The 17,116-nt window shown below is 39.0% G+C and overlaps 1 protein-coding gene across 5 annotated transcripts in view; it reads left to right on the plus strand.

Moving 5' to 3' along the window:
- Nucleotides 1–17,116, plus strand: part of SLC12A7 (solute carrier family 12 member 7) — a 73,268-nt gene that overhangs the window by 47,322 nt on the left and 8,830 nt on the right. For 4 of the 5 annotated variants that reach the window (XM_030967993.1, XM_030968002.1, XM_030968003.1 and 1 more), the window contains exons 17-21: nucleotides 1,412–1,580; nucleotides 4,178–4,373; nucleotides 9,203–9,372; nucleotides 9,521–9,652; nucleotides 11,776–11,883. In XM_030967993.1, the coding sequence (XP_030823853.1) occupies nucleotides 1,412–1,580; nucleotides 4,178–4,373; nucleotides 9,203–9,372; nucleotides 9,521–9,652; nucleotides 11,776–11,883 (775 nt within the window). The remainder of the gene's footprint in view (nucleotides 1–1,411; nucleotides 1,581–4,177; nucleotides 4,374–9,202; nucleotides 9,373–9,520; nucleotides 9,653–11,775; nucleotides 11,884–17,116) is intronic. The other variant, XM_030968021.1, reaches the window with a different exon arrangement.

Below are 17,116 nucleotides of genomic sequence, written 5' to 3' on the forward strand. Positions count from 1 at the left end.
TAATGTGATACTTTAATTCTAGTCACTGCTCAGTGATAGTATCATGGGGTGCATGCACATGCAGTGTTCTGTTGTCCTTCAGTATAATGGCATTACTTTACCATTTTTCGTGGGACTGATGAACTTGGCATCTCAGAAATACCAATGTAATGTAGCATTGACAATCCTGTTAAATATTTGACTGCTGAGTTCCAAATGAGCTTTCTATTGTGTCAGTGTAATTGCTAGAACTGAACGATCTTGTTACATCTTAAACTGTGCTAATTTTGAGGTAGGAAGTATGATCCAACGTGTCATCAGTCTTTTGAATTTGTAGCAAATGACAGGAAAAGTATAAAATGTTGATTTGCAAAAAGTAAGTAGATTGAATATTGATTAAAGGAAACAGAGTGCATCCTCATCTAGTATGCAGTTGAAACTGAACTTTGGGTACTCTTAGTATGATTATGGGGTTGACTGTCCTTTTGTAAGGACCTACACAGGTAGAGGGGTGGGTCATTTGAGAACATCATAAAAATTCAGGATAGATAACTTGCAGTTATCCTCCTGTCCTTACCTGAATATGCCTAGTACAGGCATATTCAGAGCAGTGATACAAGACTGGGAAGCTGCTTTCATAAAAAGGGCCTGTGGTTCCCAGGAGATAGTAATCCAGCAGTGTGTCTTGGCAATGGCATGCTGGACAGGAGGACAAATAGTACATTGAGAAGTAAATATATTGGTGGATATTTATTTTTGCTTAGTACTCATTAGAATACATTTAGGATATTTCTTCCATGTTTATGTACCATGATGTAGGAATGACCAACTCGAATAGATACGACTGCAGATGATGGTTGGAGCACAGGGGCATCTCTCCTGCGGGGAGGGGCTGAGGGCCTATGCCTATTCAGCTTGGAGGAAGCTGAAGAAGTTAAAGTTATAACTAACTTATTAAACATACAAAACCTAAAAGAAGGTTACTAAGAAGATGGAGTCAGATTTCTTACAGCAGGTTAGGACTGGAGAATAAGAGAACGTGATAAAATAATTAAGCACTGAAGAGGTGACCCAGAGGTTTGTTTCTAGAGGTTTTCCAAATCTAACTGAATGAAGCAGTAAACAATGTTCAGTGTTTAGTCATTTCAAGCAGCAGGTTGCACCAGATGACATTGGAAGAGTGATTTTATAATTTTCTAGGGGAAACTGGTCTTTAAGGGAACTTTTCAAAATGACATTGTGATGGTTTATGTATTCCGTACCTGAACTGTTGTTTGTAATTGCAAATTATGGCTTACCTACTTAGGCGTTGGCTGTTTTCCATTGAATTAAGCAATTAATCTGCATTTTATTAATTCTTCATTTTAATTTTCCAGTTCTTCCTAATGAATGTGTGTGTGTGCACTAAACTTCTTTTCCCTTTGTTTGGCAGACCTCAACTTTTGGTCTTGTTAAACTTGGATAATGAGCAGTTAGTCAAACACCCTAGATTGCTTTCTTTTACCTCTCAGTTGAAGGCTGGTAAAGGACTGACTATTGTGGGTTCTGTGCTTCAGGGAATCTACTTAGACAAATGTACAGAAACTCACAAAGCTGAAGAGGTATGTAAAAGAGAGCTTGCAAATACTTGTAATTTACATTAGTATTTAAATGTTGAATCGGGATAGCTTATATATTTAATGAGAACAGACTGTTGTAAAATGTTGAATAAGACATCTATTTTTGCTTTCAGCACAATCAGTGATTATACAAAAAGAAAGGATTGGTGTATATAGCAAAATGTTCTATAAAATTTTCTAATAGGATGAGGCAACACTGATACTTCCTAGCTTTTTCTTTAATATTGAGAGTCCTGGGCTTACAATCCAATTACATTAAAAAAAAATTTAACACCCCCTTCAAAAAAAAAACCACCAAAAAACCAACCCCCACAAAAACCCCCCAAAACAACAACAACAAGAAAACACCAAAACCCAGCAAGCTTTAACAAATTACCTTATAAAGAAAACAGCATATATTTAACAAAATATTTAATGTTTAAGTAACAAATGCAAATTTTTGGCATAATATCATCCTCATTATGTGATTTTCTACATCCTTCTAGAAATACATATGAGAATCAGGATTAGGAGTACTCTTCGCCAGAAAACTCTGAACAGGATCTTTCTTGGGATCCTTTATTTTATTTTTCTATTTATACCATATCTCCAGAAAAAGTAGACTAGGTAGGAAAAAATAGTAAGTTGTTATATAATTTAAAATTATATCCAACTATACCTACAAACACAAGTAAATTTAGTTTCGATTCAATTTCTTTAATAATAATACTTGTGTTTACTTGCCTATGCAAACTCTCCTCCTCCTATCTTTATAGAGTGGGGAAACATTTGGAGAAACTATCATGTTTCCTGTACTTTTTTGAAATGTCCAAAATTAGGTTTTGATTGCCATTATATCTTCCATATTGGTTAATTTCTGCAGTGTTGCTCAAAAGAGTACCAGTTGATATGCCAGGCTATTTTGATTCAAATAGCCTTCAAACCTGTGTAAAAACCCATGTGATTTTTTCAAACCTGGTATCTCTTAAATAGATGAGCATTTAAAATCTTGTAATGGACTAGCTAACATAGCTAACTGCCCATTTCCTCACAGTTTTCCATTTTCTTCCTCTTGCTATTCAGGCCTATCCATAGTGGTTTTTAAAGTAAGAAAGTATAAAGATAGATTACCTATTGATATCACATGAAAAGGTTCTAAGAGAACAATTAACTTGAAAACAAGTTGAAAAGTCCAACCATGCTATATTGTGGAAGTAGTTGTTACTAAGCTGTTGCTATCAACATGTATGAGTAGAAAACAAGATGAAGAATACAAAATTAGGCCTATGAAATAAAACGGGAAAAAACCTTTAAACAGAAACTGTTTACCCACAAGAATTTGAAATGTTATTTGAAGACAGCCTAACTTAACTGTTTTTCTGAGAGATGGAAAATTAATGAGTTTAAGGGAGGCCTAATCCATGGGTTTTCTGGAAAGTCAGACCTGATGTTACGATTTAGGAAACTATTGCTTTTAAAATGGAAATGAAGATGAATTGTAAAAGTTTCAGCATCTGGAGGCCTCATTGGTTCTGGAGAAATTAAACTAGAAAGTGTTTCTAGGAGACCTGTAGAAAATAAGTGTTTTCTTCTGTCTGTCATTAAAAAAAACCCCATCTATTTAAACTGATAAACCCTCACAGATACTATTTGTACAGACATACTTGTTATCTTTGCTAGCAAATTCTCTGAAGACTTTTTTCTCTGTTACATGGAGTTTCTGATGTGAAGCTACACTGAGACAGTGCCTGGCACTCTGTGATTTAATCTGTTCCTGATGATTTTTGACAAATTTTAGTTTTTTGTAAAATACAAAATATTAATGTACTAGTTCTTTCTTCTGAAACATGTTGATCTCCCCCACAAGTCACTGATGATGATGGGGAGTTTTAAAGTTATTTAATCAGAAAACAATAATTGCCAAAGCTTCCTGGTCAAGCTTGATACCGGTTTGAATGCTTCTTTTAAACTACCTTGTTATGTATCTTTGTGATTGTCAGTGTTTAAATGGAGGAGAGCTATTCTGAAATTAAAGGAGTGTGGGATATTTAATCTGGTCAGTTTATCTTGTAATTATTTGGACAGTGTTTCCAATTTTCTCCTGCACATCTGTTTTTCCATGTTGGGAGCTGATAAATAATTAGCCTCTTAATGTCAAAGGTATTTAAGGAACTTTGGCAGCCTCTTCTTTCTAAGTACTTGGCATCACACTTCCAAACTCTTCCAATTCCAGAAGAAATGACTGATCATTCCAACCATATGTTGCTTTGTCAGTCACTGATTTTGAATTTACCTGAAGCAGTGTTACTTCATTTATCTTCATCTATGTGTTTTTACTCATGTCTTGTTCATTCTTCCTTGGAAGTAAAAGGCTGAATAATTAAAATAATGAAAAAACTGTGTGGTGTCTTTTGGGGTGGTAGCAATTTGGACTCTAGTTTTCACAGAATCATGTTCATTCTTTTGGAATTAGTGATTTCTTCTTGTTGGATATACATTGTTGATATAGTTTTGCTATTATTTAATGCTGTTACTCCTTCCGGTGTTAATTATCAGTGTTGATGGTTTGTATTTCCCTATGTGTAATTTTCGTATTTCAGAATGTTAAGGCCTTAATGGGTGTAGAAAAGACTAAAGGATTTTGCCAGATTGTGGTATCTCCTAACTTCAGAGATGGAATATCCTATTTGATTCAGTCAGCTGGTCTAGGAGGGATGAAGCACAACACAGTCCTGATGGCATGGCCACAGTCGTGGAAGCAGGCAGAAAATCGTTTCTCATGGAAAAATTTTGTTGGTATGTGTTTATTGACTTTTGCATTTGCATTTGTAATTCGACTGTGTGACTAATGTCTTTGCTGTGTGGAGGAAATGTGCTTCTGAACATCTGGTGGACAATTGAAACTGTATCTGATTTAATCCGGAGTGGGTTTTCTCAGCCCTCTTCAACCACAGGTTTGCTTTTTCTTCTAAGCAGGTTGGTCACTAAATTCAGTGTCATGGTTTAGGAATGCTGCTTTGCAATTTAGTGCTCCCAGTGAGACTTTCCAAATCATACTAGTGCTTGCTGTCCCCCTTTGTCTTTCCCCACCCCACTTGGGCTGGGTTGGAGAGAAAAATTGGAGGCACAAAAGGTAAAGATCACAGATTAAAATAAGAACAATTTACTGGAAACAACAATGAAATAAAATTAGCAGTAAGAGCAAGAGTGTTACTAACAGAAAGTATACAAAAAAAGAGTGAGTCTCATGCAAAAATGTCCACCATGGAGCTTGACCCAGCCATAGCCGTGCCACTCCAACCACTTCCTCTGGCTCTGAGCTAGTGCCACTCAGCCATTCCTCCTTGGCTTTGAATCGGGCCCATGCTTATTCTACCAGAAGAAACCCCTTCTCCTTGGAAGAGACTGCCTTAGCCCTGCCCCTGGCAACAACCTGAGGTGGTATAGAATAACCTCTGGGTCCTAGCCATGCCCCCTCCTGGCTGTTGCAAAAATTAACTGTGTCCTGGCCAGAAGCAAAACATTATCCACCCCATATTCTATACCATTTATGTCATACCCAGATTCTAATCCTTCCAATTAATATATATATATGTACATGTACATATGCATGTATATGAATGTGTGTGTGCGTATATATATGTATATATATACAAACAAGTATCATTTCCACAGTTGATATCCATTCCTCCAAGATGTCTCCTGAGTCCATTCAGTCCATGACTGCAGGTTTTAAGTGTCTTCCAGAGCAGGAGGGCTGGTTGCAAGTTGCATCAGGAGCTCAAAACTGGTGCATCTGTTGTAGTCCATGCTCATTGTCCATGGTTAAGTCCACTTCTCCATCACAAGCCCATTGCTATGTTGCATCTCTTTTCCAGTGACCTAAGATATCATTGGCCCACTGAGCCAGAAATAATTCAGCCTATGTTGCCACCTGAGACTTCATTCTTGGCTGCCCAATGCGCCTGTCCATTGTTGCAATGTACTTCAAAAGCCTGACTTTTGGGTATGTGTGCATCTACATGATTCTTTTACAACCAACCTCTCTACCCAAGCAGCAATGTCTTGCCACAATTCAGGAGCCCAAGTGGCTTTACCTCTGTGCTGCCAATAGGTCTTTTTCAGTAGTTTTAGCCATCCCCACAGAGCATTTGCTACCGTACATGAGTCAGTTACAGCTAGAGCATTGGCCATTTATTTTGTTCAGTGATACTTAAAGCTAGCTGGATGCCATTCAGCTCCGCAACCTGATTTGATCCACCTTGTCCCTCAATAGCTTCTGTGACTCACCACATAGGAGTCCATACAGCAGCCTTCCATTTTCCATGTATCCCTACAATATGAGAGGAACTATCAGTAAAAACAGCATAACACTTTTCTTTTTCAGGTAGCTGATTATATGGTGGGGCCTCCTCAGCATGTATCACCTTTTCCTCCTCTGATTTTAGTACAAAATTTTTACTTTCGGTTTGGTTTGTCATGACTTCTAAGATGCCTGTGTAATCAGGGTTTCCTATTCAAGCTCACTGTGTGATCAGCATGACCCATTTACTCCACATAACATCAGTGCCATGATGTGTGGAAGAGATTTTTCCTTTGAACATTCAGGCCAGCACTGGCAGTCGGAATGCCAGGAGGAGCTGTGCTTTGGTGCTAATCACTTCTGAAGATGCTTGAAACTCTTTATAATATGCAGTTGTAATGCCAGTAGCCCTTTTTCAGTAGGGGTGTAACAGGCATGGGGTCCTTTGCATGCTAGATTCCTGAACCCTAGGAATCGTTGTTGAGTCTCCCCAGGTACTGGGGGTTTTTTGCCAGAAACTCTAGGAAGAAATAATCTTCCCAGCTGCAGCATAGAGCACATTTTCCACATCTTGTCCTGTCCTGACTTGCCAAGGGCTACTGCACAAACAGTCTTTTGTTTCATTTGTTCAAAAGCCTTTTGTTGTTCAGGACTGCACTTAAAATAATTCTTCTTCCAAGTCATATAATAGAGAGAACTTATGATTTGACTGTGTTCTGGAATATGCATCTTCCAAAAACCCACACTGCCTAGGAAAGCCTGTGCTTCCTTCCTGCTGGTTGGTGAGAATGTAGCTGCTGTTTTGTTGACCACATCCATGGCAATCTGATGATGTCCGTGTTGCCATTTTATTCCTAAAATCTGAGTTTCCCGGGCAGGTCCCTTGACCTTACTTTGCTTTATGACAAAACTGGCCTCCAAGATGATTTGGGTTATCCTCTCCCCTTTCTCAAAAATGTCTGCTGCATTGCACCACAAGATGATGTAATCAATGTATTCCAAGTGTTCTGGAGCTTCACCCTTTTCCAGTGCAACTTTGCTTTCTTATAGCAGCAACTCTGTTGCATACTGGCAGAGCATGGGATAGCTCCTTTCTAACTTGCTTGAGCTTGATCTGTCTGCAGTCTTGGACAGCCAAGGCATAGGTCATTAGGGAGGGAAAAAGATGATCTTCATATTGTTGTAGTCAGATATATGCCTAAAGCATTGTTTGTCCTCTTTTCATTGACATCAGTCCCAATGAGTTGGCACACAATGATGGCACACACTGTACAAATTTCTCCCATGCGGATTGTGTACAATGGATCTAATCTGGATCTACAGAGGACTGTTTGTTATTTGAATGCCTATAGATTACCTTCAGCACAGCTAATTCTCTCATGTACTGGATACCTTTTTCCATGGTGTTCCGCCTGCATGGGTGCAGTACTAGGTCATCCTTGAGAAAATACCTTTCCTTCATGCTTGGCAGGACTTGGCTCTAGAGGCTGAGGGTTTCTGTTTTCTTCCCAATCCCCTTGCCAATGCTGACATCTGAGGTCAGGGATCTCTTCACTACCATCTAGTTTCATATTAACAGGCAGCAACATCCCAGCATCAGAGCAGCTAAGTCAGTAGGGGCTCACCCAACTGGTGGCTGAAATTTTTTTTGCATATCTCACAGCTCACCTGGAAATAGGGATTGGGTGATTATCTCTGGCCCTGTCTGTTCCTAGTGTTGTGAGGTCTCTCCTTCCTTTTCATCCTTCACTAAGTGAACTAATTTTGTCTTTGATTTTTTTTCTATAAAGGGGTGACTGCTACCAGCATAGGTTGTTCCTCTGGTTCAGCTGCAGTTTGAGTGGCCACAGTGCCTGTCAGTCTGCTTTTCTCCTCTTCTCCCTGAGACTGCTGTCTAGTATTGTGGAGTGTCCAATAAATAGTAGCCAAGGCCCAGCATGTTGCAAAACTTCACATCTCCCTGGAATTGCCACAGCATTTTTCTGTCAAGTATTCTGTTACTTTACCATGGTCCTGTAATTGTTCAGGAGTGAAGTTCCAAACCACTGGAGTAGAAGAATCCTTCAAAAGCTGGCCCATTTTCTCCCACTTGCCTTGTTACTCATGATTATACACCCTTCGGACAGATGTCTGAGCAAACTCCTAAGAAAACTCTGTCACTCTAAACATGGTGTAGACTGAGGAGACCTGGCAGACTTAGCACAAAGAATATGATTTCTTTAACATCCAAATGGAATTCAGAATTCTCTGAATATAACAGACTGAAGGGGGTGTAAAAGGCCAGGAAAAGGGGATGAAAAGCTGGGGAAAATTAACCTCTCCCATTCCTGCCACAGAGTATGTATGGTTAGTAAATATGCAAAGGTAGTACCTGAGGTAAGAGTAGGAGATCAACAGTCAATATATATCCCAAATGATCGTCATTGTCTTTGATGTTACCATGTCATAAACTGCCATCCCTCAGTATATCAGCAAAGAAATCCTGATCCCTCTTCCTACTCTGAAAAATATCATGAGGAGCACATACAGGAATATATACAGGATTAGGTACCACTCCCACTTGAACAGACCAAGCAACATTGCTACCAGTGGCTCCATACCTAAACCAAAAAATGCCTAGATCAAATTTGTTTCCAACCTGCTCTGGGCAGTCTGTTGTTATCTCAACCCATTGTGCCTCACCTCAGACACCAAATCAAGATTGTTGTGGCTTAGGAGTCATACTCCCTAATTTAGTGTTCTCACTGACACACTCCAAATCATGCTGCTGCTCACTCACTTTTCCCCTGAGCCTGGTTTGAGAGGAGAATTGGAAGCACGAAAGGTAAAGATCACAGGTTGAGAACCATTTACTGGAAACAGCAACAATGTTAATAGCAAAAAGTCTACAAAAGAGAGAATGATGCATATGCAAAAATGTTCACCATGAAGCTCCATCTGATTGCAGCTCAACCTCTCCCTCTGTCTTAGAACTGGCGCCACCCAACCACTCCCTCCAGCTCAGAATCACCACCATGCTTATTGGACCAGAAGGAACCCCTTCTCTTTGGAAGAAACTCCCCCTGCTTTCAGCAATGGCATAAAGTAGTGTAGAGTAACCTCTGGGTCCTAGCCACACCCCTCTTTGCTATTGCAACAATTGGCCTTGTCCCAGCTGCAACCAAGACACCCAGGATATTCCTCTTTCGCCAAGACACCTGGAATATTTCTCTTTTGCCTCAGCAGAATCTGGGAGGGTTTAATCTTTTGAATTTAAAACAAAAGCAAAATTTGTGTGTGAAAGCTAGGAGTCCTTGATTAAATGTCTTGTTTTCCCTTACAGATACTGTACGAGAAACAACTTCAGCTCAACAAGCACTTTTGGTGGCTAAAAACATTGACTTGTTTCCAACAAATCAAGAGCGTTTTACTGAAGGAAATATAGATGTGTGGTGGATTGTTCATGATGGTGGGATGCTGATGTTGCTGCCTTTCCTCCTTCGACAGCACAAGGCAAGGACAACAGAAAATGGCTGGGATTTAATTTTCTAGCACTAAATGTCTAAGCATGTCTAATTAAATACTCCTTTACCTTGTTCAAATTATGCATGGTAATAGCAATCACAGTGTTACAAACTGTTATTATGTATCTTTTTGGTAGGTTTGGAGAAAATGTAAAATGCGTATCTTCACTGTTGCTCAAATGGATGATAATAGCATTCAAATGAAGAAGGATCTTCAGATGTTCTTATACCACCTTAGACTAAATGCTCAAGTGGAAGTTGTTGAAATGGTTTGTTATCATATATTTTTAAGGTGCAACTGGGACTAAACTTGGGAAAACAGGTTTAGCTTTTTTCAAATAAAGAGCTATTAGCGCAAATATAGAAATTAAAAAATTGTACTCCCACGAAAAACAAGAAGTTAAGCATCATTATCTTACCATGTTACAATACTGCTGTATGTGGTGGTGAATTTAATGGGTTTGTCAAGTAGAGTTTGAGGTGGTTTATGTGTTAATTCTTACTTTATTCAGAAGGAAAAGCTTGAATTTTTAGCAAGCAGTGAAATGGAAGGCTAAATGTGCTTAATCTAATAAGCTAAGACATATGGTATGAGACAGGATGGACTTGTCTATGTCTCCAACTGCTGTAAGAATACCTCTCTGGAATAAGGAATCCCTAGGCTCAAATGAGAGTTGTTCTTGGCATCTACAGCCTCAGCCAGTACTGAAAGCAGGACCTACAGTTTCACAAGTCAAGGTAGCGACAAAATGAATTTGGTAACTTTTTTCCTTTTTAAAATATGGGTCATAAACTGTTTAGGAGAAAGGACAAAAGCTATGTCTATCTTGGCCCACTTTTTTTGGAAACTAAGGATGTAATTTCCAGCACTAAAAGGTGACTAGCATAATGTTCAAAGTAAGACTCATGGGAAAAAAAAAACCAACCAAAACTTTTACTCATTTTGAAGTGAGTTGAAGATGAGTAAACTGGTTGCAAACTTCTAATTTATAGAATCACCAGAACTTATTAAAAGATTTATCATGCTAATTAATCATAAAACAATTTTAAGAATAGTTTTAATTACTTAGGAAGAAACTACTTGTGAAAAAATTGAGTGTCCTTTGCTTAGAGTACTAAATATGAAAGTCTCAAATGCTGTGGCATGTACAGTTGAAAGAACATAGAGTGCCATGAAATGGCTCAGCCTTGGTTGAATTTTGAGCAGAAGGCAATATAGAAAGTTGTGCTTGTTTAAGCTGGGGTAGAATTAATTTTCTTCATGGTGGCTGGTATGGGGCTGTGTTTTGGGTATGTGCTGAGCACAGGATTGATAATATTGGGACGTTGTTGTTATTGTGAAGTAGAGCTTGCACAGAACCAAGATCTTTTCTGTTTTTTGTACTGCCATGCCAGCAAGGAAGCTGGGGAAGTTTGGGAGGAGACACAGTTGGGACAGGTCCCAAACTGACCAAAGGGCTATTCCAGACCATATGACATGCTCAGTATATAAGCTGGGGAGAAGAGGGAAGAAGGGGGGAATGTTGGGAGTGATGCTCTTTGTCTTCTCAAGTAACTATTATACATGATGGGGACCTGCCCATAGGAAGCAGTGAATTAATTCCTTGTTTTTCTTGCTTGAATGCACAATTTTTGCTTTTCCTAATTAACAGTCTTTATCTCAACCCATGAGTTCTCTAGCTTTTATCCTTCTGATTCTCTCCCAAATCCACTTGTGGGGGAGTTAGAGTCTGCATGGGCCTTGATTGCTGGCTGGGATTAAACCACTATAGAAATACAATTTATTATTTTCTTCTGTGGGTAATATTTAATTCTGAGAATCTTCCAGAGGATAAGAGATATGTTACAAGTCAGTGACAATACAGGCGACTGGTATAGATTTTTATGTTATATTTTAGTTTTCAGCCAATATGAGAATGTATGCCAGAATTTCTTGCTATGGCAAGAAATGTCTTTGTTTATGAACATTTCTCACTGATCAAAGGATGTGTTATTTGTGCCTAACAGTTACAGTTACAGTTTTTAAAGAAACAAGTGTCCACAAATGCTCAGGTGGCAGCAATGCATACCCAGTTCAAGTAAGTGCTTTCAACTCTCACTTCTGCAGCCTAGTTGGAACAGAATAGTTAGTGGAAAGTCTGTTCCAAATACCTAAAATTTAGATAAAATCACAATAATATTGTTACAGTAGGATAGTTCACTGTATGAAATTGCTGTTTGAAGAGTAAGTTTTAAGAATGAGGACAGAAGTGATTGATCAATTATATGCTTAGGATTACTCTAATGAATACATCCACCAAATGAATACAGGTATGAGAGATAAACTATCTAAATGTTGTCCTTGTAAGTGGTACTTTTCTTCTGGTGTTACTAATTCCAATTTCTTTTGCAGCTTGAAAATGATATTTCTGCGTTCACATATGAGAAAACACTTATGATGGAACAGCGATCTCAGATGCTAAAACAGATGCAGCTATCAAAGAATGAAAGAGAAAGGGAGGTAGGATCTTCAACTTGACAGGATGTTCTGTGAAAAATCTCAAAGTACAATCTAATGGCTGTAGCTTCTAATCAGTTTCTAGCTAGTCAAAAACTTTCATAACTGCATTGTGTTTCTCTGCAACCAGTTTTACTTGCAAGGTTAAAGTTATGTGGGGAAAAAAAAATTTAAACAGATTTTAAGAGTTTTCCTGTTTTTGTTGAGTGCAAGTGTTGATTAGCAAAACATTTGAGCATCAGTGTGGAATACATTAAAAGCCTTTCCAAACTTGACATCAGTAGCTAAGATTCATGATTATGCAACTGGATTGATTATCTTTGATTGTGATTTGGTCTTAGGATCATAGAATCATTTACATTGAAAAAGACCTTTACGTCAAGTCTGACCACTAACCTAATGCTGCCAAATCCACCACTAAACCATGTCCCTGTTGTTTAAATACCTCCAGGGACACAACTTCAGCCACCTCCCTGGACAGCCCATTCAAATGCTTGATAATCCTATCCATGAAGAAATTTTTCCTAATGTCCAGTCTAAACATCTTCTGGTACTACTTAAGGCTGTTTCCTCTTGTCACTTGTTACTGGGGAAAAAGAGAGCAATCCCCACTTCACCACAACTGTTTTCCACGTAGTTGAATAGAGTGAGAAAGTCCTTCCTGAGCCTCCATTTCTCCATTCTAGAGAACCCTACCTCCTTCAGCCACTCATCATATGACTTACAAATACACCATATTACACAATATAATAGACATTTGTTCAAATCACACTATGTTTTAGTTTCTGCATTATTTTGCATCTTTTATGAATCAACTCCATTTTTTTTTTGGAACCAAAATTAGCCCAACAAACTATAATCCTCTAATATGAAGATGGAAATGCTGGTTTTGCTGCTCCCCTATCCTTACCATTTTGCATATTGTAGCAACAAGCTTAATTCAGCTGTAATTTTATGAATATTTGTAACTTACAAGTCATTTCCTTTTGGTTTGTGCTTCTACCCCCTCATCTATTCTGCTAACTCTTCAGTATTATCAAGACTTTTTAGTGATATAGAAGATAGTGAATACTCTGGCTTTGCTATCACATAAATGATTTCCATCCCATAGCAAACAAGAGAACTCTAGTGTGTTTAATTGCTTAATTGTATAACAGCTAGATTTTTTTTCTTATGGCTTGTCTTTTGTGGTGTTAATCATACAAGTCCAAGCAGTTTGGGGTTTTTATGGTTTTTTCTTTTATTTGTCCTCTTCTCTCTATTAATTTTTCCATCTCACATGATTTTTTAAAGGTTCCTAAAGATGCCTGCTATTGTTACAGTTTATTGCTGTAAAATGTCTTTCTTATCCATGTCATGGTAGTTTTCTTTCAATTTGAGCCTGCCTAACATCCTTCCAGTAAAAAACCCAAACTTTTATGTACAACTTATTCAGCCTTATTGTTTCTTTTCTGAACAGTAGTATTTTTCCAGTGGAGTTTGAGTAGTTTATCTGTTGTAGATTTTGAAGGATTTAACTTCCACATGACTAATGGAAGCTATTGCTCTGTATTCTATAGCACATAAATTGCAGAGAGATGAAAGAATTTCTTCTCAGCTCTGAGCTGGTGGGAATCTGTACTATACTTCAGAATATTGTTTGTTTGGAAGTTTTTATTTCTTTCTATTCCCTCCATATAATTTTCTTTCTTTATTACTCACTTTTATCTGAACTTTACCATCACCATTATAGCATCAGTTTCTTCCTTCTTATCAGGCAGGGTAAAATCTGAACATTCAAAGCACCACTGAATTTATTTCAGGGTCTGAAGTAAAACCCTTGGTAATTCCAGGAACCTCTAGTACTTACTGCCTTGTCCAAAAATAATCAATATCCATTGATTGTTTCTGATTAGAATATCTAAATCTACCTTGTTCTTTTGTATTTTCATAAGAAAATGTGATTTATTGAAGTGACCACCATAACCTAGGCTAAGTCTTAGAAGAACTCCAGCGCAATGCCAGGAGTGGGGAGCTGCCTCGGTATGGGGATTTACCAGAGGCAGAACCTTTGGAGCCACTTGCTCTAAGATGCCAGACACAAGCCACGACAGGGACCAGGCATAGGAGAAGAAGGCTTTCCAGCTTGTGGTTCCACTAGGAACAATTTATTCCAGATGAAAAGAGAAGGACAAAAAGCCTCTACCTCTATTGTGCAAGGGGTTTTGTTCAGACGCAAGTCAGTAGGCGGAGGCAAACCGTATCCTCAGGTGAGGAATGAGGGGATTACATCAAGTGTCTGTGGCCAGCTGGGGTAGGAGGGTGGAGAGGATGGCTCACATGGGCCAATGGGGCTTCCAGTAGTAGGGGAATTCCAAAGGGGTGTTGCAGACAGGGATTGGCCCGAGGTTTAAGTGGCAGACAAGGTTTGGGAATCAAGGGCTGGGATGCCTTGACAGGCAGGGAAAGAGCTGGAACAAGGGGTGGGGAATGGCATGAGGGACAGCTTTGAGGAAGGGTAAAACCAGGGGTAAACCAACTTGGGGAGAACATGGGGGCACAACAGAATGAACCACTTAACAAGAAATCAATAAAATAAATTTGAACCACAACAGTTTATTTATGTCTTCGCTTCTTCGGGAGCTACAAGATTAGTGTATGCACTCAGAGTGCCTGGCCCATTCTTACTCTGATCATTTTTTTTTTAATTAGCTGAGCAATTCTTTGTAATTTTTTGCTGACGTCCAAAACATTTCTTTTATTAGTATCACTAGTTCAAATTAGCATTACTTTTCATTTTAATATCTGTCTCCAGGCCTTCAAATATAACCTGGTATTCCAGTTTTGAATAGTGAGTGTAGTTTGATTTCCTGTTACCACCAAGATTAGTACTTTAACCTCACTTTTGTGCATGTATACCTTCAAATGAGGCTCAGACCTTCCCGAAGTGGAGACTTTGGTTTTGTACAGTGTTTATTTGCTGTTTTAGTCATAAGCATGCTTTTACCCCTGAGCAATCACCCTCATCCTCCCTTCCCCTGTCACTTTTTAAAAACAGAATTGATTTGATCTTGCCTCTGGGTTTTCTTGTAGAACTGAGGATCGAGCACTCGTCAGATTTTTGTTTACTTTTTTTGAAAACTTGGTCAATTTGTTTCTATTTGGCTATAAATATAATAAGTGCCTGCAAAGCATAACATAGGCAACTTAGGTATAACTGGTAAATATCTATTTATTTGACTTAGTCAATAGTGCTACAAAGGGGAAGGAAAATTTAGAACCTCATTCCCTTTCTTGCTTCCATTTTTGGTGGTTGTTGGCTTCTTTGTCTGGTTAATTCTCACGAAGGACTCTTGGGCAAAGCAGTGTTAATTGGAGCTGTGAGAAGGTAATAATACTTTGCACCAACAAATTGTCTTGGGTTGTGCTGTTAGGTAAGATTGGCGGAAATTTGAGTGCATGCAGGTGAGTGATGCACGGACAGATGACTCTTCAACTAATTAAAGTTGAAAATAAGGGTATTTATTGCAACACGCTGGATACATGTGGAATCATTTCCAAATACATATGCAAGGAGTTGCAGATTCCTGCTCTCTGTTTTGATCTGCTGGTCATGGTCCAAGCCTCTCCTAACTATTTGATTATTCTTGAGGCAAGGTATTTCTATGGTCTCTGCTCCTTCACAAATCCTACATCTATCCCTGTCACTCTTAGCTTCTCTTTCCTAATGTATTTGTTACTTTTTAACTAAGGTACTCAATTCTTGCCATCTATATTACTAACTTAGCTTCTTAACTAATTTTAAAATCTTAACTAAAATATGCAATCTTCTACTATCCCAGATATATTCCCAGCTCGCCCCTCAACTCATCTCCAGTGTTCAATTATCCTAAATACATTTCCAGCTGACCACTTGACTGATTACTGTTTCACTGTTTGTGAATTATTAGATTTTTAGGTTTTTAGGTTTTTACAGTTGAAAAGTAGCTTTCTCATATGCTTTTAGTTTTTTCATGCTTTTGATTGTAATTCAGTGAAAAATTTCACCTGAATATATACATATATGAAAGGATGTGGCCCTCAATAACAAGTGAATATTTGAGCTTCCCATAGAGATGGAAGGACTCAATTGGCTTCCTGTTTTCACAAATGTCTGTAAAGGGACTTCATAACTAACTACTAAAGATTTAAAAATGTTATCCAGGAGGAGGCAATCAGACAACTGCTGAGCCGCTTGGATATTCAACAATCCATGGGGCCAGATGGGATCCATCCCAGGGTGATGAGGGAGCTGGCAGATGAGCTTGCAAAGCCACTCTCCATCATTTACCAGCAGTCCTGGTTCACTGGAAAGGTTCCAGATTACTGGAAGCTGGCCAATGTGACGCCCATTCATTAAAATAGTGGGAAGGAGGAGTCTGTTAATTATAGGCTGGTTAGCCTGACCTCTGTACCAGGTAAGGTCATGGAACAGTTTATACTGAGTCTCATCACACTGAACTTACAGAATGGCCAGGGTATCAGACCCAGACAGCATGGGTTTAGGAAGGGTAGGTCATGTTTGACCAACCTGATCTCCTTTTATGGCCAAGTGACCCGCCTGGTGGATGCAGGAAAGGCTATTGATGTTGTGTAGCTGGATTTCAGCAAGGCCTTTAACACTGTCTCCACAGCACACTCCTGGAAAACTGGCAGCCCATGGGCTTGGACAGGAGCACTCTTTGCTGGGTTACACACTGACTGGATGGCCGGGCCCAGAGGGTGGTGGTGAATGGGGCTGCATCCAGCTGGTGACCAGTCACTAGTGGTGCCCCTCGAGGGTCTGTGCTGGGACCAGTTCTGTTCAATATCTTTATTGATGACACGGATGAGGGGATTGAGTCTTTCATTAGTAAATTTGCAGATGACACTAAGCTGGGATTGTGCGTTGGTCTGTTGGAAGGTAGGAGGGCTCTGCAGAGAGACTTGGTGCGCTGGCAATGTATGTACAGACACAAATGGGACAGGACTGCTTAGGAATGCGACGTGAGCTGTTTATTTTCCAGAATCTGTCTAATACATAGTTTTGTCTATGCAGAGCTCCTGAGAGCTAGCAATCCAGGCAGCAAGCCAAAGACACTTACTGTTACAACATACCAAATACTTGTCTTAGCCAATTACACAGAGCAAAAGAATATTGACAATGATTCTAACCAATCAACATAAGCACACGTAGCTTGAGTTAACACAATGCTTGCTTGTTCATTTATAAGAAGAC

Source organism: Camarhynchus parvulus, chromosome 2 (assembly GCF_901933205.1).
Source record: "Camarhynchus parvulus chromosome 2, STF_HiC, whole genome shotgun sequence".
Classification (NCBI taxonomy): Eukaryota; Metazoa; Chordata; class Aves; order Passeriformes; family Thraupidae; genus Camarhynchus; species Camarhynchus parvulus.